Genomic DNA, 22540 nt, shown 5'->3' on the forward strand with positions numbered 1-22540 from the left:
CATACCAGGATGTTTTTTGCCCAATTTCTGGGTTTCCAGCTGCAGAATGATAGGCTCTGTTGCTATGGGGACTGGTGCTCGCCATAGTAACTATCCATGTTAACTGGTATTAATGATTCCATGGAATCAGGGCAGGAAATGGGCATGGCAGCTGGACCTAAGGCCTGTAACTGATTTCTGCAGAACACAGCTACTAATATTGACTGCAGCAAGTAGAGTGTGGCCTTGGCTCACATGCTCCTGCCTTTTGTCAACACACTTGCAGGCTGCAGCAGCTGTGGCAGGCACTCTGCAGGGGCCCTCACTGAAAAATGTGGGGATATTGTGCTACACGGCATACTGTGTAGCTGCCACCAAGAAGAGAGAAGGTGTCTGGATTTGGGAAGGATGAGGCTTGCTGCCAAGCTGACTGATTTTCTACAAAATACGAAGTGCTGCCTGGAGGTGGATCCATCAAAAGCCCGATGCTGAGGTTGAGACAGGCACACTCTGGGTTGAATGGGGCTAGAGGAATGGGTATGGGGAAATTTTGCTTTGTGGAAAGGATTAGGCATTGAGGAAGAGGTAACATGAGACTGACTGCCAGAAGGCATCAGGAGGTGTCAGTAGATGACCTTTTAATCTAGGAGCTTGTTTGGAAGGCAGGCAACAAATTGCCATTATATACAGTGCTTACAGATGGGTGATTTTTGCTTGTGAGCTCAGAAATATTGCCCAGAGAAGCTGTGGCTGCCCATCCCTGGCAGTGTTCAAGCCCAGGTTGGACGAAGCTTGGAGCAACCTGGTCTAGTGGAAGGTGTCCCTGCCCATGGCAGGGGTTTGGAACTGGATGAGCTTTAAGGTTCCTTCCAATCCAAACCAGTCTGGGATTCTATGAAATACTGAGGGACACAGAGGAGCTTCAAAAGATTTGCTTGCTGCCAAGCATGAATAAGGAGAGGCCTAAACCAGGGAGACTTAATATAGTTGGTATGTCCCATATCTGATGGTAGGAATGTTAAATTTTACCTCTGTTTAGATCAAGAGGATTCATTCCTATGGAGATAACTGTTAGTTAGGGGACATTGTCTTCATCAATAAATGCACTCTGTACATATGTCACAATGAGTAATGGATTATCAGAGGAATCAAAAAATTTCCATCTCTATAATTTGATACACAATCGAATACACAATGTTAAAGCCCTTTGCAATTAAAATATAAATGAAAGTACTCTTATACAGATCCTTGGAAGAGAGGAGAGATGGCTGTTTAGGAAATTCAGTGCTGCCCTGGAGATGTAGATTCTGACTTTGTTTTTCTCAAAGGTCCTGTGTGATGCTGCTCACATTGGAAAACTTAGGTTTTCAAAGACTGCCAGCAGTTATGTGTTCCCTCCTTTTACCTGACAGTTTGACTTGTGATACAGGGACCTGTAGAAAGACCAAGCACCCATTCTAGGATATGAAGCCAATAGAAATGTTAGTTTTGACTTACAAATGCTATGTGTAATATTTATATCCTGAAAAACAATATTCAAAGTGTTTCTGGTAGGCACAGCCAAGATTAGAGGATACATTTGGCCTTGTGATTTGAAGATAAGTGCTTTTCATTTTACAAAGCTGTTCTTGAAAATATCTGCATCTGTACTTATTATGGACATATATCTATATATGTATAGATAACAGAACTACAGAAAGACCTGTGAGGAAATTAATTAATTTCATTTTCAGTAATCAGGTTTATAATGCAGAATGAAAATCCTTCTGCCACCCATTGAGCCCAAGGAGAAAATAAGTGCTCCGAGCTGTGTTTCTTAAATGCTTGGTGCCTGGGCCTGCTCACAGAAGGAAGCAGAGGTCTCATGAATATATAGTATGTGATCGTTAATTACAGACTATCTCACAGTACATGCATGCACAACAAGCTCTTCTAGCAATGCCCTTCGCAATAAAAAGGTGCATTTGGGATTTGGATCCGCCATTCATCAGGATTTTTGTCATGCAGTCAACTTGCTGACAGGCTCCCAAGAAAGGAGAGCAAAGAGCAACTCCAGAAGCCTCATCGAGGAGCCTCATAATTTTTGTTTTTCATAGTGAATATCTAGTGTTCAGCTCTGGGCTTGTTTTCCCTTTTAGGGCTGTAATGATGCAGAGAACACACCAGAAAAATGGCCCTAGGCATGCCTCTTTATGCTCTTTAAAATGAACAGGATCTTGCATTGTTTCCCATCCAATGCCGTATTCTTCCTCAACTACCACCCACATCTTCCCCCACACGTCTCACCTTTGTTATATTTCTATTGTGGTGCTAGGTGAAGTACCTATTATGCTGATGTAGCCTATTAAGATGATGTCGGAGGTGAGACCACATATACAATACAGCCAAAGCTATTTGTGTTTCTGTCACACAGGTTCCTGCTTTTCCCAGCATAGGAGCTGCTTATAACAGCATTATTAAATGAACTGGGGAGAAGAAACTGAAAGTCAAAATACCAGTGATCAGATATTTTTTACTTTCTTCTACAAAACGACAGCTGAAGTGACTACTCCTGCACACATATGCAGTTTGATGCATGATTAATTCACACACAGCCCCCCCCCACTTGACTGCACAGCAGCAGCTAAGCTAAGCTAATACAAAGCAAAAGACAGCAGGAGACTTCTCAAAGGTCACTGCAGTTTCTTCTCTCTCCTCTCTGGGCACAGTTTTCTTTGTTACTCTGGGAGATGATTAGGTTGGGGAAAACGCTATTCTCCGAGGCACTTGTGTTGATGGCTAAAAATGAATATATTTTGCATTTAAAGTGGAAGTTTGGTCCTTCCTGTGCATAGAAAGACAACATTAAATTCCAAATGCTTTTATCCTGATGGTAGGCAAGAAACTCTGTTATTCTCTCTTGCTTGGAAACTCTCGGATTTAATGCTCCTGTGAGTAGTACATGCAGAGTTACACTGTATGATGCAACTTCCTTAATGGGGCAGTACTAAAGCACAACATTATAGCAAATTTGGATAAATGAGAAAGGTACCATGGTGCAGAAAAGCAGGAGGCACTCTGTTCTTCCCTGGGTGGTAACAGAAGATGGTGAAAGCAGAGGGGTTAATCTTAAATGTAATTAAAATCATATATGTCGAGGTCACGTGTTTGTGAACATGTGTTACACAGCGGTTAACACTGGGTTAATTTAAGGGATAGCTGTAATGAGCAGCATGCTGAGTTGTGTGCAATAGTTTGTACTTGTGGCAGTGTAAAGTGTAAAGAAATGCGATGTATCGGGTGAGGCTGCTTCCAGGGAGAGCAATTTGCCTGCAGGATGTCCTTAGAGCAGCGTGTTTAAAATACTTTGGGTGTCATCATCAAGTCCTCTCCTTAGTTTTATGGCAGGCCTTCTGTGAGGTGTTTTTCAGAATAGTTTGGTATCTGGTTTTCCTCTTTCTGCTTGCTTCAAGGTGGGAACTAGAGAGCAGAGAGCGTTTGCTGCGAGAGCTGAGGTTGGGTGCCGGGCAGAGTCGGGCAGGAGTGCCACCGTGTGGTGCTCACCGGAGCTGGCTGCATCAGTGGCCTCAGGCTCTACTGGGGGGGGGGGGGGGGGGGGGGGGGGGGGGGGGGGGAAGTAATTTCTTGCCAATTAAAACAGATTCGAGTAGGAGGAAACAGAATGACAAGCATTAAAGCAAACCTTTCTTCCCCCTTCCCAGGCTCAGCTGCACTCCTGGATGGAGTGGTGTTACACTCTCTACCCTGCGGTTCCTCTCTGCTGCTCCTTATTTAAAAATACACTTAACATTCTGTTATATCTGTTAAGGCTGTAAGAGCATTTCAAAATCTGAACTCCCTTGTCCGAAGACGTGGACCTCTTGTTCATATGTAAAGTGTGATACCACTCTGCATCACTTTTCTAGTTTTAGTAATAATTCTAAAATTACATACATACAGGGATGGTGCAAATGATCAGGTGTTTTTGTACCCAGCTTGGGGTGTAAACTTGTAGGGGGAGGAACAGGGGGCACCTGCATTATGCTTCTGCAATTCTAATTATCATAAAAATTCTGCACACCCAGATAAACCATTTCTCTTCAGAAACTCTTGAGGGTGTGCAAGGTCTAGTTCAGCTGTGGAAAGGCAGAGATGAAGCTTTCTTTTCCAGGATCCAGGACCAAAAGGGCGCTTAGAAACTATTGTTTATCTCAGCAGAGACATGAGTGAATCTGAGGCTAGAATTCCGCTCAGCTAGTGAAGTTCATACATCCCTTGGGCATGCTTGAGATTGAGATGCATCCTTCTGCCCAAGTGGTCCTTTTGTCTTGGTATGAATGTAGTGCCTCAAAGGGGGACTTGAATATTGTGAACTAGAGAGAAGAATGTGCAATGGCTCAGGAATGGCTGAGAGCAGAATTGCCCTTGCTTAAGTTTGCAGTAGTGCTTTTCTTTGAACCTAGACTTTTTAACCTCCCTGAATTAAAAAGTATTTAGAATCTTCAGATCTTGTAGGATCTAAACCTACTAGTATTAGAGAAACATAACAGTACTACAGCATAGGCTTTGAGTGCTTGCTGTTGTTTTTAATATCATCCAGTATTAGCTGAACATAGATTTCAGTCTCAGCTGATGAGACTGATTATTATTGAGAAAATTCTTTTCTATGCATTCTTGTGTCCTCAAAGGAAAGAGATGGCAACTAAAGAAGTGCAGCAGACTGGTAAATCCTCTTTTCTGGCTGGTTGCAGTTATGGAGAGGTGAATCCTAGAGATTTTACTATTCTGTTTAGGATTTTTGAAAAGTTTGCAAATAATTTCCTCTGGTACAGAAAAGACGTCTCAGGATAGCTGTGCATTGTGCAATGGTGTCTTCCAAGCCAGCACCAATAGGGCCAAGATAAGCATGTCAGCATGAGGCTGAAAGATGGGGCACAGTGTGCTGATGTGCCTTTCCTGCCTCTACACCTGACCATGCAGGTTCATTGGGTGACTGAGTACTGAGTCACATGGGTGACTGGGCAGCATGCTCTATTGCACAGTGTCAAGTGCCCACTAAGAGGCTGGTAGTCAGGCTTTACTTGGGGGTTTATTGATTCACAGAGGTTTTTGAACTCCCAAATGAATATATTAGTACCTGACTAGTCTGATCCTCCTTTTGTGGAACTGTTTGACTTGACATAGATAACAGTGTTTTAATTGGGCCGTTTATTCACTGAGGTGACAGGACACCTGGGATTTTGAATCTAGGTCTTTCACATCCCCAGTGATGTGCTAAATGTTAGCTAGTATTTGTCTTCGTTATCTCTCACTGGAAAGTCCAGCTTCTGGATTTTCCCTACAAGCCAGTTAACTCCTACTTGGAAACTCATCTTCTGTAATTGCTAGTTTCATCAGAACCTGCAATACCTTGAAAGGTATTCTCTGTCTGGCAGCTCTGTGAAGAGAAAGGAGGAGAGCCTCTGTTCATAAGTGCTCCAGAAGCCCTGAAGTGGCTTCAAAACGCTGTTTGTAATCCAGAGCTGCACATTGCGGAGATAGAACCTTGTTTTGCACTTTGTAAGAACCTTAAGTATGCTAAATTGAGCTGTGATGGAAAGGTGGGGGAGAAGTATGTATTTGGTCCTGACCAGGGCACTTACAATTCCTTGTGTCCTCTTTTTTAATGTGAAGTCTCCATTTGTGGCCTTTATGCCTTCCCAATGTTCAGCACAGCCTTAGCCCACATAAATAAATCATCCACCCATCTGCCACATGTATACAAACAGTTATGGCCAGCTCAAATTGGAACTCCTCTGGCAGGTGAGGGTCAGTTGTGGTTAGAGTTTTGCAGACATATTTCTAGTTCATTCCAGCCGTTGTTCACTACGATGAGACAGATGTCCAGTCTTCGAAGAAGATTCTGTGTATGCTCTTAGGAGAATTTCATTCTACATACTGCAAACTTCCAGGGCTCCAAGCGTGTCCCCTTTTTGACTGTCAGGGTAAGTTGAGGAAATTGATAAATTACTGTACTCTTTATTCATTGTTTTAATGCTACTGTCTTGGTGAAATGTAAAATTGCTAAGGATGTAGTGATAAGTCATGGGCGATCATTTGCTGAACTCAGCTGATTTACAGTAAGGCTTCCAATTACATCAGGCATGTCAAATTATAGTCTACTTTAGCAAGGATACATTTTTTGGTAATGATCTCAGCAATGCATTCTCAAATCTCCATAATAGAAAGAGGTTGTCTGGGAAAGTGGTTCCTTTTTTCAAGGTCTTTATTCCCAAGGCTCCCAGTAAGTTATACAGTGTTATTGAGAATTTATTCCTTTTAGAAAGATGTTGCCTTTAAAGGGAACATGGTGATTAAACAGAGCATTGTCTTTATTGTAGCTATGAATTGGGACCCATTCTTGTTAGCTGTTTGAGACAAGCTCTTCATCCTCATCTTCCACAGGAATTAATGGAAATTGAAGACACTTTAGGAACAAATTCATGGTAATGTGTGCCACACACCTCTTTCAATTCTGAGGAATGCTTTGTTTCACATAACTGAAGGTGTCTTATCCTGGTCTACACTATCCTCACTGGTCATAGAGCAGTGGAATGGAGACAGGATCAGCACAGTAGGACCTTTCTGTCATGGAGTTAGTCCTTTACTACCTCCTTGTAATTGGTGTCAGTGCATAACAACTTGTTTTCTTCAGCATATTACCACAGGAGAATTTACAAGATTGTTAATAAAACCCTATCCAGCCATCCTTGGCAAACTGTTTCAGAGCTGTTCAGAAATTTACAGAGGAAAACATGACTACGGTTAAGAATTACTTTTGATATCCTGAATAGACTAAATATTTACACGAACCCGGATGCTTGCTGCAGTGTTTGTATCTAAATATGCAAAGGCATATCTTAGCCACCCCTAAACTTTGTGCTCGGGCTGCTGTCATGCTGAAGTAACTTAAAATGCGAACCTACAGATGCCTAAGCATTACTTGACCAGGAGAGGAGGATTGTTTCCCATTCATTTTCCCAGACTCTTCTGGTGGGGTGAATGTTTTGTGCTTAGCTTGACTTCATGTTTTCAACAGAAAGAAAGGTATGCCACAGTAATCTGACCTGGGTTTCTGGATTTGGAACCTAGATTGTTCTATATTTAGGATTTTAGTCCAAATATATATATCCTGTTTGGTTTTTTTGTTTGTTTTTTGTTTGTTTGTTTGGTTGGGTTTTTTTTTTGTTAGTTTTAAGATTTCAATATTTTCAGTGTTTCAAGACAGTAGATTTATTTTAGATATTAGGAGACTGAGGGTGGTGAGGCCCTGGCACAGGTGGCCCAGAGAAGCTGTGTCTGTCCCATCCCGGGCAGTGCTCATGGCCAGGTTGGAGGGGGCTTGAAGCAACCTGGTCTAGTGGAAGGTGTCCCTGCCCGCAGCAGGGGGTTGGAATTGGATGAGCTTTAAGGTCCCTTCCAGCTGTGCTTCCCTGCACACCCATCATGCTTCACACCCGGGGCCGCATCCCTGGCATTGTCCATCTTGGCTGCCAGCCCTCTGTGCTCCCCTCCGCTCCACTGCCCCCTAAAACGAGAACTGCTCCCCTAGCGAGAGTTGCCAAAAGTGCCCGAGTGTTTTGGAGGAGGAGAAGTCTCTCCTCCTTGTGATTTCCTCTGTGGTAAATTCCTTCCATCCTTTTACTGTCCTTATCAACTATCCGCCTGTGTGTAGGGTAGTGGAATCCAGAACACTCTACATAGTAATGCTATTCTATATGTTGGTTTGATCTGACAATAGATATAAAGAAGAAGTTCCTTACATATAAGTAAGAAGTTCTTAGATGATGAGGAAGGTCATCTTTACTGTGAGGGTGGTGAGGCACTGGCACAGGTTGCCCAGAGAAGCTGTGGCTGCCCCATCCGTGGGTGTGTTCAAGGCCAGGTTGGACGGGGCTTGGAGCCACCTGGTCTAGTGAAAGGTGTCCTTGCCTGTGGCAGGGGGTTTGGAACCAGTTTAACTTTAAGGTTCCTCCCATCCCAAACCGTTCTGTGATTCTAAGATTCTATGACATTGGGACCCCTGAAGTTATTTGGGTGTGGGGAGACACTCTGAAAGTAAAGGCATCTCAACCTTCCTTCTTTGGTGAGAAAATAGTGAAAAACATCTAGCTCAGAAGAAGGGGGTTAATACCTTACTGTGTTTCATATGGTTTTTAATTTGGGGAGTGTCTGAAATAGTCTTTGAGAATCCAAAATTTTATCCTGTGTTTTTATAAACAAGTGGCAGATAGGTCTTCTCTTGTTATAAGCAGTAGGAAAATGTGCTTGAAAGACATCTTAAATGTCTTTTTTATATATATATATATAAATAAATGTATCTCTTTGCCATAAGTATTCGATGAAGCAACATGTTATCTAACTTTTATTTCATCAAACAAGCAAAAGGAAATAGCATTACTAGCTTTAGAGCAGGTATACTGGACTTCTGTAGGTTGTTACTTAAGGCAGGTTATTGCTAATGTACTTGAGATTGTGTAGTTAGAATCTTTCTTATGCTTGATTATGTGTAGTCACTTTATTTTTGATACCCAGTATTTTGGAAGGTCCATTTTGTGGGTCAGATTGCTACACATACAAATATATATAGTACATATACACATACAATAATGTTTGTTTAGGCAGCAGTCACTTAAGTCTTTGTTTTGATAGCTATGGACATGTAATCTTTTAATTCAAGATAGGTAGGGCCCATTCTGATGTGAATCCATGTGACCTGGCCCAACACTAAAGTGGAGGTGCACTTTTACATGTATCAGCAAGGATATTTAAGCAGAGCTGATTATGTGCAGCATCAGGGTGCAACTGAAGGGATTTAAAGTGGATGAGATCTGGGTCATGCTGGCTTACAGGCTTCCAAGGCAGTGGCAACCAAATCAGTTTTCCTGTTACATGCTCTTGTTGCCCAGGCATAATTATTTTTTGTATCATTATCATTTGTAAAATTATTTTGATTTCTGTCTCCCTATAGCATGAAACTTAGCTTTGAGATAACAGAATTCTGTTTCCAGATAAAGAAATGTTCCTGTTAAATCGGTTATACTACATAAAACAGTATAGTCCAGCCATATGATTGATACAGGATTATTTCTGAACATAGTGAGCTATTGTATCAGATAAGTCAGTGGGGTTAGAATAAAGAGCTCTCCTTTTGAGTCTTCAGGCAGTTCATTGTTAAGACTGGTTTCTGGGCAAACAAGTAATAGGGCTTTTTATCACAAGCAGTGGGATTGATCCATCAGGGACACAAAAGAAATATATTCAAGTATCTCTCGGCATATAACTTGCTTTCTCTGACTTTTTCTCAGATTGCTGCCCTTGAGCTTGAAATATGCTCTGTCTCCGAGAGCTAAAGTGATTTGGCAGTAGCTGGCTGTAATGCAAATGCTCAGAAAAAAGGTGGGAAAAAGCCTTCTGAGAACAGGCCAGATCATTAATGGGAAGGCATTCAAGGAAAAAGAAAAAGAAAACCACTTATTTTTATCATAAATATCAAATGCTTTAAAGTCTTTGCTGCTCCCTTCAGTTTTCTTGTCTTCCAGCAAGAGAAACTATATGTGGTTACACAGAGGAGGCAGGATTAGGGAAGGTGCATTCCCACAAGGTGCTGGACCACTTGTCCATGGCACTAGATGGCATCTGGGGAGTGGGCAGTGTGAATGCAGATCCCAGGCAGCTGCCTTTAGCTGTGGGTGGCTGCCCTTGTGTATCAGCAGAGCAGAAGACAGGTTGGAAAACTGCACCTGAACAGGAAGGAGCCCCTTTGCAGCAGCTCCAGCAGAGGTAAGCACAGTGACCAGGGAGTGTGAGGAGGGATCCTGAGGAATGTATTGTGTGTTTTGGGAATCAGACCTGGCAGATCTGCAAACATCTTCAGGATGATCCCTCAGCTCCTTCTTGTCATTAATAGCAGCTTCTGTTCCCACAAGATCAAAGCCAGACACAATTAAAGCCAAAAGAAGGTAGGGTAGGAAGACCAGGACGGGAAGGAAGATGAGAAGCCATGTTGCAGTGTTGAATTAAGTGACTGTGGTCCTGATCCAAAGTCCATTTAAATCAGTAAAATGTCTGCTGTTGCCCCTAGTGAGCTATTGGGTGAGGTCCTGTTTGCCTTAGTTAAAATAGAATGTGATATCAATATTTTCAATCAATATGAAAACTAAGTGGAGCAATATTTAGGCTTAGCTGTCACCAAAAGACCTGCAAAATGGGCACTCTTGCCAGAAGTGTCCTGTTTCTCCAGTTTCTTCAGGATTCTGATTAAAAAAAATGCTCTTGAATTTCCAAGTTAGACATAGCTGGAGTGTCTCTGCGTCATCGTTGGGCTATTTATTTAACCTGGGACATCACGCTCTGAGGGTCTTTTCTAAACCCTGGTTCTAGGTGTTCTGAAAGTTGGTGGTGTGTGCAAAGCATTGCTTTGTCATGGCACAGCCTGGATGCTAGCAAAGGATGACTGTAAGGTCTTTTGTGATTTGAGAATGGCAGTTATTTTATCTTGTCTTCTTTGATGGCTTGTAAGCAGTTGTCTGTGACAATGAATATTCTGAATGTGTAGTTCAACTGCAGAACTCTGCCTTAATATCTCATGGATGCTGGAAATTCAGAAGGGTTCAAAGAGAGACTGAACTAGTTAATGGAAAACAGCCTGTGAGGATGGCTACATAAACTGAAATGTCTAGCACAGATGTCCATCATTCTGATGAGGATGGTGAGGCCCTGGCATAGGTGGCTCTGAGGAGCTGTGGCTGCACCATCCCTGGCAGTGCTCAAAGCAGGGCTGGACGGGGCTTGGAGCAACCTGGTCTAGTGGAAGGTGTCCCTGCTTGTGGTAGGGGGTTGGAACTGGATGAGCTTTAAAGTCCTTTCCAGTTCCAACCATTCTATGATGATTCTATGATAATATCAGCTATGTTTTCCCTCTTATGCCTTTTACTAGGTACCAGATTTTTGGCCATTATTGGAGACAGAATCACTGGTCTCTTCCCACAGTGATTGCTCTTACATTCTTAAGAGCAGACATGTAAGCATACTATATCCATTTCTTCATCTGTAATATAGGAAAAATAACTTTTTAAGAGTAGATGCATGTTTTCAGTAACTCTTTCAAGATGAGGGTAGCTAAGCAGTATCTTTTTTCCCTGGTGTAATGATTAATTACATTTAAAGTTTTTCAGCATTGAACTGAACACCTCCAAGACAGAAAGCCACCGTGTGTGTGTGTGGTATGGTATTGCCAATGATGATGATGATGGCTTGGCTTTACGAGTGAAGGTTTGGGAAGGGCTTTAACCACGCTTACTACAAGCATGATGACCAAGGGCATGTGGAATATGTAAATCTGGTTGGAAAAGGGTGCTTAGGCAATCAGGAAGTGTCGGACCAGGACTGTCATCTCCTGAGCAATCTCGAGCGACCCATGTGCTGGTCCGCCCGCGTGCAAGGTTGGATCTGCAGCTTCCCATGCACCTTGTCACCTGCCGTTTCGACCCTTGCCTGTTCATACAGGCAAGTGAGAGTAAGCTCTTCCAGCCTGTGCAGAGGACTTTTTTAGGTGAGGGCAGCGTGCTCAGAACTGGCCCCACCCTTTACACCTGAGGTTTAACTGCCACGACCTAGCTAGCTAGGACGGTGACAGCTGGTATTGCCAATATTACTGTGCTATCTGTAGTGTGTTTTTAGCACTACCCACTACCTGTGTCAGCACTGTGAATTTTGCTCAGGTGGTATAATAGAAAAGAGGGAGAGACATTAAGACTAGTCTAATTTATGTTAACATACTGCCATTGCTTTCCCTTTTTCATTTCTTGTTCTGTATCACTGCTTTTCAATTAATAAATAGATATAATCAGGGTACAGAAAAAAAGCCTGAAGATGGTTTTATATATCTTTTCAGAAACACTTATTTCCAGCTCTGAGCTTTCTGGAACATGTTGTCTTCACATATTCAGTAACATGAGAGTGAGAGAGTGTAGAGCCTTTTTTTTTTAACTTCAATATTTTTTCTTTCAGGAAAATAAAAAATGAAACCTAGGCAGTATGGAGCTGTGACTGGTAACTCACTTCCAGGTGTATGGTACCTTTAGAAGTAGGACAATTAGTACTGTGTGTGACTAATAAGAGTGTGGATTAAATGAGAAGGGAAACAATTTATAAATGTAGCATATACTGCTACACTTAGCTTTGTGCTTTTAGCCTCCACAAGAATTATTTTGCCCCCCCCCCCCCGTTTTTTTTTTTCCAAGGAATGTGTAATCCCTCATAGTGAAATGGCCAAATATGCCAATATGCCAAATCTATCCAAATCGCTTTAAATGGCTGAATTAAGTATGTTGTTAGGCTCCTCTGACACTTCAAATATTTATGCTCCTGTCATAGAAGCAACTGGGTTGGAAAAAGCCTTTAAGATCATCAAGTTCAACAGGACTGCCAAGTCCACCACTAAAATCAAAAATACTCCCTCCTCATCCCTCAAGAGGAAGCATTTGGAGAAGAGTTTCCTGAACCACAGGGACAAGGTTTCCTACCTCTGACATTTCACTTGGCTGAAATAACAAGAGAGGAGACATTGACATCTGTACCTGTGGGCAGAGTCAGTGCTTTTTGGTTTCTACACCACTGACAGCTGTCCATGTGCATTTCCAAGCCTGGCCTAACATATCCTGCCTTTCAGTGGGAGAAATTTAAGCCACAGCAGCACTTTTAAGGACAGAGATGGTGGTTGTTATATGGTTGCAAACCAACATGTAGATGTACTTGCTAGATATTATGAACAAGTTGGTCATTGTATCACTGTGGAGGGAGCCTAATTCCCCTACAGAATCTGCTTTATCAGGAAGGGTTTTCCACAGTGCCAGCAAAAACTTGAATTGCCCACCTTTTATGTCTACCAAACTATTGCCTGGGACAGCCTTTTCCCACTTCTAGCTGTTTGAAACCACTATTGATTTCCAGCCTATTTCCTGAAGATGCTAGGAACTCAGAGCTGGGAAGAACAGCTTCCATTCTGTCTTGGATACATGAAAGACTTTTCCCACTCCATCACAGCCTCTTTTTTTTTTATAACTCTGGGACATGAGGACAGATTTGAGTCACACTCTTTTGGGGCATTATTTCTATGCCTGGTTTTGGTTTTGCAACTGCCCACATGATTTACGGGGAGAGAATCTCATCTTTATGAGATGGACCTCTGTGGAGGGGATATGCTTCAAGGAAGATAATTGTCCTGGCTTCAGCAGTAGCAGTCATGTTTCTCCTTTGTCGTAGCTGGTGCAGTGTTGTGTTTTGACTTCCAGCCTGGGAACAGTGCTGGTGATACCGATGTTTTCGGTTGTTGCCAAGTGATGTTTACCCTGACCAAGGACTTTGTGAGGCTCATGCTCTGCCAGGGAGGAGGTGAAGCCGTGAGGAAGCAGAGACGGGGCACCTGACCCAGGCTGGCCAGGGGGGTATTCCATACCACAGCACGTCATGCCCGGGGTGGGTGGTAACTGGGAGTTACCCAGAAGGACAGGGGCTTCTGGGTGGGACTTGTTTCTTGGCCGGTGGTATTGTATTCTCTTCCCTTGTTATTTTCTCTTATCATTGTTGTAGTTGGTGGTAGCGGTGGTGATTTGTGTTGTACATTGGTTGCTGGACTGTTCTTGTCTCAACCCGTGGGAGTTGCACTCGTTCGATCCTCCTCCCCATCCCTCAGGGGAGCGGGGAAGGGGAGAGCCCCAGGGTGGGGGGTGGGGGGCTTGATTGCTCTCAGCCTGGCACCACTCACTGGGAGTGAGTGAACAAGCTGTCTGGCTAGGGTTTAAACCACGACAATAACCAATTGTTTACATCCTTTCCTTTTGTACTCAACAACTGTTGATTTTTATCCAGTGGGTTTCTATAGACAGAAAATTCTGATTTGCTCAGTAAATCAAGTCCCTCTACCTGTTAAAACCAAGACGTGATCATAGCTATGGCTACTAAAGCACTGCAGTGCAGGAGCTTGTTGTCTGTCCTTGTGGGTCAGGTTAAAAAATGAAAACCTGGAGACTGTGAAATGAGGAGATCAGGTCAGGAAGTTGATTTATGCCAGTGTGTAAACTAGGCTGATAGGAGATGCAACCCTAATTAAGAGCCCATATGTTGGTGGTTCTCAAGGTGAGGTTAGTCACAGGTCACACAGGACATGGCACAGGTTGAAGTCTTGGAAGCTTTATTATATCAAATGGGAATTTGTTGAACTTCATGAGTTATATGTTTCTGCATTCAGAGCTGATGATAACAAATGCTTTTCAGAAAAAAACCACCCTTTTTCTGGTCCTGTGTTCTTTTTATGTTACTGGCCATCTGCCAACTCTCCCATTCCCCTCCTACATGCTGTTTGTGGTAGCAGTGCTGGATGTTCTGTTTTTCTTCTCTAGCAGCTTCATAGTGCCTTTTCTGTGTTTAGGGGGAAGTTGCTCAGTCTCCATTTTTACTCAACAGATCTTGAAAATGTAATCTTCAGCCTGCTGTTTGCAAAAGGATTTATTTTCATGAAGATCTGTATACACAGGACAATGACAAGCCATTTTCTACTTTCAGTAGGAAAATTGTTTTGGCTTAAAACAGAACACTGATTTCCTGCAGGGACATTAGCTGTGTCAAGTATTGTGACATATACTGGATGTTCTTCTCCCCTGATTGGATATGTTCTTTCCAAAATAACCTATTGAAAATTGCTTTTTTTTTTTCTGTATGATGATAAAATATTTTTCTGTGTCTTTGAGATAAGGGGAAAATGTTTATGGGACATAATAACGAACTCACAGAACTGACCTGAAGGTCTTTAACAGTGATCTTCTGAAGAATATTCACAATTTCATTTGGTCTTATCAGTTGCTCAGTTCTGATGTTTTTTTTTTTTGGTGAAAATTAGGGTTTTGCAATCTGTGAAATTCTCAAAGTGAAGACGTACAGTAAAACCAGAAGTCATCAATAATGACTATTTCCATGGTAATGATAAATGGTCTGTATTAACTGAAAACAACCAGTTTTGTGGGTGTAAAAATCATGTGGGGTGGGCATTAGGCTTGGTCTATGAGCTGTCACATGAGGAGCTCAGGGGATATCTGTTACTGATTTGGTGGTGCTGTGTTACAGCAAAATTTATAATGCTCAGGTTTAGTGGCCGTTCAGTCGCGTTCAGGCTGAAGTCAAGGAATATGTTGCAGAGGGAAACTTGGCTAAGAGATTTGTTTCTTCGATTTGGTGATCTTTAGTGATGCTGTTAGTGAGCTCCCATATTCCTAGCTGCTCTGGGGTGGCTCAGCTGGGGATGCAGACTGCACAGAAGCTCTGCAGCCCTCCTCTCCCTCAGGACCTGCCTCGAAAGGGCCCAATCAGTGGTGCTGAAGAGAGCTGAAATGTGATCAGAGGTCTGCTGGGAACTAGTTCAAAGGCTCCTTTTATCTACACCTGATGAATAAATGCTTGATACTTGATAACAGTTACCCAGGGAGGTGGGAGTAGAGCTTTCAGCAATGAGGGAGCATCTGACCGGTTTGTCTCTGATACTAACGGTATAAATTAATGTCCCAAACCCAAAAAATATTTCGTGGTGAGAAAGGGGAGACTAATTAGCCACACATTGTTGCTCTACATTTTGGTCTCTGTTAGTCCACAGCTATAATAATTCCCCATCATCAATGCAGGTTGTCTTAGGAAGTATCTGAAGGCATCTTTTAGCATTGAATAGTAATGAACAGCGTGCTCGCTGGCATTATTTTTACTTGTGTGGAGTTGAGCTGAACAGGACAGGCTGAACCCAGCTCAGCCTGCCTGCTTCCCGAGCAGCAGCCCCCCTCCTCGCTGCCTTTGGCTCGCCGCTTCATGCAGGTCGCCTGATGCAGCCTCACGTGGTTGCGTAGCGGCACAATGAGGGCTTGAATATCGCCAAGCTGTTTCCAGGCGGCTCTCCCCGCTGCCTGCCTGCAGGTGAGCTGGCGGAGGCTTCTCGCTCTGCACTCAGCAGCTTTTCATCCCCGTTTCCTATCGAAAAGGAACATCCTGAGGAGGAAAGAAGCAGGGAAGCGTATCCAGGGCTCCAGCACAGGCGGTCGCAGCGCAGCAAGTCAGTAAGTCAGACTGCACCATTTTCTTCTCACCCTGCATAAAGGCAATGTGACAAGCAGAAGGAGGCAGCTGCGCCCCCTCCCCCGCCTGGCGGTGATGCTGAAGTAGAGCCTTCTTCCCAGTCAGAAGACACAGCCTGCCTGAAGGAATCCCAGAAGAGCTTCCCAGTTTGGTGATATGTGTTTAAAGGCCGATTTTTCTTCTTTTGATTTCTTTTCTTTTCCTCCCCATCTAAGCCTGAAGCTTGCCTTCCCCTCACTGTGGCAGCTAAGCTGCGGTGGTTTCAGCCTGCGAGTGTGAGGACCTGACTGCGTGTGTGGACCTGGTTCTCAGTGCTCCTGGGTTATGGGTGCTGCAAAGCCTGGAGCAGAGCTGTGACCTTTTCTGGGGTGCCGGAGGAGGCAGAGTGGATTAACACTGTGAAGTTCTGGCTTGCAGCCAGTGCTCTTGCAGAAAAAAATAAACCACCTGGATAGCCTGGTGTGGTGGAAACAGCTTCCTGGGAGCTGGTGATTTCCTCTCCAAAATGGCTCACGCAGCCGCTTCCATTAAAAAAGTTCGAGAGTCTGAACTCGAAGAGAGGGAGAGAAACCTTGAGAAGGAAAGGAAAAGGCAGCGGAAAATCTCTAGGGCAGATCGGAAACGCAAGGTATGAGGGGAGAAACAGCCCCTTTCTCTTCCCCCCCCCCCCCCCCCCCCCGTGCAGCCCTTCCCAGGGGTTCATTGCCATGTATAGTGCTCTCCCCTTCATTTTCCTAACCTTTCGTATCCTATTTACCATTTGCATCCTTCCCATCCCTTGTGGACTTAGCCTCTCTGCAGCCCTGTAATTCAAGTGCTGTCAGTCGTGGCAGCCCACAGCTATACACCGACCAGGCAAATAGGAATGGCCACAGGCGCAGTTTGGACCAGCTGGAGGCTTGAAAGACCTTACTCCTCAATGGGGATATGCACCTCTAGCCCTTTTTTGGGGGATGAAGGGAAGGTGCCAAAGAACTTGTGGAGGGATGTGGCTGTATTTGTGCTTTGCAGCATGAAGCTGTGTTTCTGTACTTCACAGCAGCTTTTCTTTTCCATTTCCCCATTGTTTTTACTTCCACTTCCCACATTCCCAGCAGTGGGAAATGCTGCATGTGAGCCCTGTCCTGTGATGCTGGGTGTGATGGCCGATTCACTCTGCAGCTGGTACTGACCCTGTGTGAGCAGCCGTGATTCAGTGCATTCACACTGCCGCTGCAGGTGTATTTTTTCTAGCCAGGGCCTGAAACGCCAGTCTGCAGTCTATTGGGTTTTGTGTCTGTTGCTGGTGGCAGTCTTTGATGCTGTGAAGGCGTATCCATTTAGATGTTTCAGCCTTTGGGGAGGTTTACTCCTAATTTATAATTAACTCTTCTTTCTGTGTTAAAACTGTAGAATGGCATCTCTGATAGCCTTGTGGGGAGGGGAGGAGGGGAGAAGAGAATAATAGAAGAAAAAAAAAAATCAGTAGGAGATGGTTTATTTGCCAGCTCACTCTTTAGTTTCCAAGGACACAAATAATATACAGTAGTGGAGAAAATATTAAAAGCCCCAAAGATTCTGTTAAGGTTAGCTTTAGGGCTGTATTACATCGGGGGTGCCTGTGTTAATGACTCCTCATTGTCATTTCTTTTCTTCTATCTCTAGAGTGTGATGTGTATTAACTCATTCACTGACACCATGTTTGGATGTGTTCTTTATAGTATTCTTCTGGAAGGGATCATCTCAAAAGGCATCATCTGTCCTTTTTTCTTTTCTGCTACATTGCATGCATACAGACATCTATCCGTAAAAAGGAAAAGAACAGAGTCCTGAAGCATAACATTTGAATTTATAGATCCTTTTGGCAAATCTCTAGGATTGAGAAGCCATCTGCTCCCTTGGCATACCTGGGAAATGTTGAATTAATTTTACATTCAATCTTGTGGATTTTCATATTCTAAATTGCATGACTTCATTAAAATTCCCAAGGCTGTGTGATACCTCTGGGACCTTTGGCTATGATCTTCCTGACTTTTAAATGGCTCCCTTGGAAGGGTTTGTTAGGTTGCATTAGGATTCTCTCTGTCAAAACAAGAATGTCATTTCTCATGTGTGCAGTGCTTGGGTGCTGGGGCAGAGTGGCTTGGGGCAGATTGGGATTACTGTCCTAATCTCCTAAATGGGGCACTGCAGCATAAGGTAGCTTTTGTGATTATGTTTTTGACTGCAAAACTCTATGCAAAACATCCCTTGTTTATTTTTTAAAAAAGAAGTATTTAATGTGTGGCTGTCCTTGCTGGAGGGGCTTTTTCATGTTTACCCAGCACTCAGTTACTTCATCACAGCAAGTTGTTATTTTTCTTGATTTTAATGAATATGTTTGATTCAAATGTGTATTCTACTACTTTAATTAAAGCTAGATAGAATGAATACTTCCCCTGCTGCTGTCTCTTTTCCTACATATTCCTGACTGCAAGTAGACAGGCTCAGGCTGCATTTTTGTTAGTGATCATGTATGGTGATGCAGGCTCCTAATCAGATTTTCCCATCTAGGGAACACCTTTGCTTAGAAAATATGGAGAGTACCTCAGTGTTTGTGTTTCTTTGTTCTTAATACTCAATAACAGCCTTGGCTCCTGTGTGCCTTTTACTGCGGCTGTACCTTGCTGTTACATAAACAAGGGCATAGCTGCACCCTAAACTTGCCTCTCCCATGGTGCGGGGTGCAGATTAGGGTGAGCATCCATCCTCTTGCTCCTTCTGCAGGAGACATACAGCAACATGAGGATGAGTTTGTTTATGTTTGCATGTATACACCCTTATGCTGGGCAGAATGCACGATGTAGAGCATGTTAGATATATAACTCTGTGTGCATACACTGTGATATACGCAAAATATATATGTTACATATAATATCTGTATTCAGAAATTTAGGTTAGATATACAATGCATACATTTATATATATATGTCACTTGAATTGCAGCAGAAAAATCAGTATTCTACTGCAAAACATGACTGTCTCCTAGTAGGTGCAGAACCCTCTCAGTTTTTGGGGATTTCCTTCGAAAATGGAGGTTATGAGCAAATGGTATGTGCAGGCCCATAAAATATGAAATGTCTATGAATTTTTTTTTTTTTGATTGCTCTTAGCCCTTGAACGCTTTCTGCATATGGTGCATATGGTCCCAGCTTTGTGTTTTATTTAAAAGCTGTTGCGCTGCAGTGTCTGGGCTTTCAGCACAACAGAGATCCATTTTGTTTGTAGGAACAGTAGTGAGGGGGGAATATACTGACATAAGGTATTGTGAGCTGTCTTTTCAAACTTCATTGGGATTCAAGCCATGTACTGATACACTGTATGCATGGAGTGCTGATTCGGCCTTGGGATGGAAACTTTGCCTTAGACCCTGGAACATCCTGATTATGCAAAAGAGGATAATGAAGGGCCATGACTTTAGGTCTTACATTCTGCCAGCATGCTGGGCATCTATTTGTACTGTCCCATGCTTCTGCTATCTTCCAGGGGTGCTGCATGCTGTGGGACTAGTGTGGCTTTCCCTCTTCTCTTGAGTATTTTGCTTTATGATACTTTGCAATGTGATCATCATCTGTCTTGATAGCAGCATTACAAAGGCTGTAGCTTCTGTGCTTCTCAGGACCATAATGTTCTTAGTTGTCATCATGTCTGGACATTGCTCTGGACAATAACAGTTCCCTGGCTATTAGCAGAGCTTTGAAAAGAGCCAGCATCAGTAGCATTCTTCCCCAGATAATGTCTTTGCAGTCCTTCGACATTTGTAGTTCTCTAAAAATGAACAGATATATTCCACACCCCAAAATTGGGAACAGGTGTTTGCAAGGCTGAAGACAAATTTCAAGACCTTCTCTTGTATTCTTTCCAAGACTGAGTTAATTGATTTTTTTAAACTGGTTGAGAAGTCATCTCTGCTCATCTTGCATTCATATGAGAAATTTTCACATCTGTGCATGCAGTCTTTTCTTGCAAAGTTGAGAACCACATACTGATGCAAATACATGTGTGTAAGCAAAAAAAAAAAACCAACCCAATGGTCTGAATAGTTGCATGGATACCTGAATGTCTCAGGAGTATTAAAGCCAGGTGCTAACACAGGAGGTGCGTGGCTTAAAATGCGTAGATTTTATTGAAATTTAGGCATGACTAATTCCATTATACCTAAGTTCAGGATATGTAAGGCCCAGCCCCACTTGCCACAGTATCTTTGAAGATAGCTGAATATGGCTTGTCTTTTGCAAAGTAAGGAAAGGGAGACAGCTTGATTATGTGATGGTCACTCACTGGGTCAGTAGCAAAGCTGGAATTACAGCCTTGGAATCTGGCTTCCTAGCCCCTGGCAGAATGTAACACGTTTGCTTTTCCCTGTCAAAATACTTTTCAAAGCAGACAGAGCTTCCTAGCTTTGCATATGACAAGTGTTTAAAAGGTTTTAGAAAACCCACAAAAAATAAAATCCCAAAACAAAAAAGCTGTTATCAAAACTTGATTTTACTGCCAAATAAAACCCATTATTGAATGTATAAGTACAGGAAGCTGATGCCTCTTACCCTTCTACTATCAGTGATGAGGATAGAGTTCAGCTTCTGGGTTTTACTAGCAGTAAGTGGGTATTTATTTAGTATTTGAAAACATAGCTGTAAAAAAAGTTAAAAAACTTTTACACCTCTTCTTTTAGAGGCCAGCCTCATAAATTCAGCATCCTTTAGCATAAAATGTCCCACAGCATCTGGAATATTCCCCATTGCTCACCAGAAGCGATTGGGAAACAGTTTTGTCTTTCATTTGAAACTGGTCAAAGCTCACACAGAGCTGCTGCTGCTGCCAGACAATATCTGTGGAAAGACAAGGGTGAAGGGAGAAATAAAGAGCTGCTGCTGTCAGCAGAATTCAGATGCGTATGGGGAAGAGTCAACACATCTCATAGCTGACGTGGACTGAGTTTTCTTTGTTTTTCTTCAATAGCTGATGTTTTTTCACATTTCCAGCTCCTTTTTCGCAAACAATGCCAGAAAGAAATCTCACATTACAAAATTCACGTAGAAAATGATGTCTTGTTTATCTCAGAAAAAAGTGGAAAAGCCCATTTGAAATTCCAAGTATACTTTTGGTATCTGGTATGGGGGCTCTGCACCGAGGCTGGTAGAATCATAAAATCAACTAGATTAGAAAAGACCTTTCAGATCAAGTCCAGTCTTTACCTCAGGACATCATAGCCAAAAAGGTCATTCCTTTGGAAAGGGCCAAAGCTTCAGCAAGGAAAGGAGGGCATGGGGGAATTAATGAGAGCTTGGGCATGCTGGAAAAATGTGTCCTTGGGAGGAAGTCATGTGGAGGTCTAGTGCTGGAGGTTGGACGGGGCTTGGAGCAACCCGGTCTAGTGGAAGGTGTCTGGGCCCATGGCAGGGGGTAGGAACTGGATGAGCATTATGGTCCCTTCCAAACAAAACAATTCTATGATTCCTCACTCTTGCCCAGTACTGCTTTGATTCATGAATGCCAAACCCAGCTTGAACATGCCACAGGATGGGCACAGAGTTTGTATTGAGCTAAGAAAGAGCAAAATTCTCTCACTGTTTAAACTCTGTACACTTGAAGCTTTCAAGGTTTATTGCTTCTTTAACCCACTGTTTTTGATTTAGCACTGAATCTGCTCAATGTTGTGGTCGTTGCCTTGGCAAACAAATCTTTGTGACTCAACTAGTTTTCTAGATGTTTCAAATGCCTCTTCAGCTATGAAAAAAAAAAATCTTGGTGTTTCATAACAGCATTTGTGTAGGTGGTGCCTATTCCTGATGCCCTTTGAGTGTTTGTTTACCTTCTGTATCTCAAACTAGTGGTTTCATTATGTAGATATTTCTGGGCATGAAAATAATGCCCCACTGTTTGCTTCCCTGTAAAATGGAGCATCTTTGATGGCACTGCATTTCATGATGGGTGTTTGCTGCTTCACTTTCTAGGTGTCCTCTTTGAGGGGTAATGTCTCTGTGACTGCAGCACTGCTGAAGCTTCCAAGTACTCTGCGGTGTGGGGATTCTTGCTGTGTTTAGCATGCATGTCCTGTGCAGTATGTCTTTCTCAAGTGAGATAGGTACTCAGTTTAATCTAAAGTTGTAGGTTTAATCTAAGTGAGGTAAACCAAGTAGGACTCTAAAGTGATTTCTGATTAAGCTCTGTTCACCTTTATGCAGACACAGATTGTCACCAGAGTGCCAAGTGTCATTATTTCCTTACTGTTATTTGAGACTTTTGCACTCATTGCCATAATTAAACTGGCAACAAATACACAATATTCTGAAATAAAGCAAGGGGTTGTAGTGAAGACTGGTGTTCTCAAAGTCCTTTATTTCTGGTGAGAAAGGACCAATCTTCACTGCAAGTTTAAATTTGCTCACTTTTGTATTGCTGTCTA

At 42.9% G+C, this 22540-nt stretch overlaps 1 protein-coding gene across 15 annotated transcripts in view; it reads left to right on the top strand.

Moving 5' to 3' along the window:
* Window positions 1-22540, top strand: part of ANK2 (ankyrin 2) — a 223374-nt gene that overhangs the window by 30822 nt on the left and 170012 nt on the right. For 3 of the 15 annotated variants that reach the window (XM_057428313.1, XM_057428309.1, XM_057428307.1), the window contains exon 1: window positions 16408-16741. The exons of 9 other annotated variants lie outside the window; for them this stretch is intronic. In XM_057428313.1, the coding sequence (XP_057284296.1) occupies window positions 16619-16741 (123 nt within the window). In that variant the 5' untranslated portion in view covers window positions 16408-16618. Of the gene's footprint in view, window positions 1-16407; window positions 16742-22540 lie in introns of those variants that run through there. 3 more of the 15 variants (XM_057428322.1, XM_057428316.1, XM_057428315.1) reach the window with 1 other exon arrangement.

The sequence above is a fragment of the Pezoporus wallicus genome, unplaced genomic scaffold (genome assembly GCF_028554395.1).
Source record: "Pezoporus wallicus isolate ANWC-B61680 ecotype Strahan unplaced genomic scaffold, APGP_CSIRO_Pwel_v1 contig_6312, whole genome shotgun sequence".
NCBI classification, from domain to species: Eukaryota; Metazoa; Chordata; class Aves; order Psittaciformes; family Psittacidae; genus Pezoporus; species Pezoporus wallicus.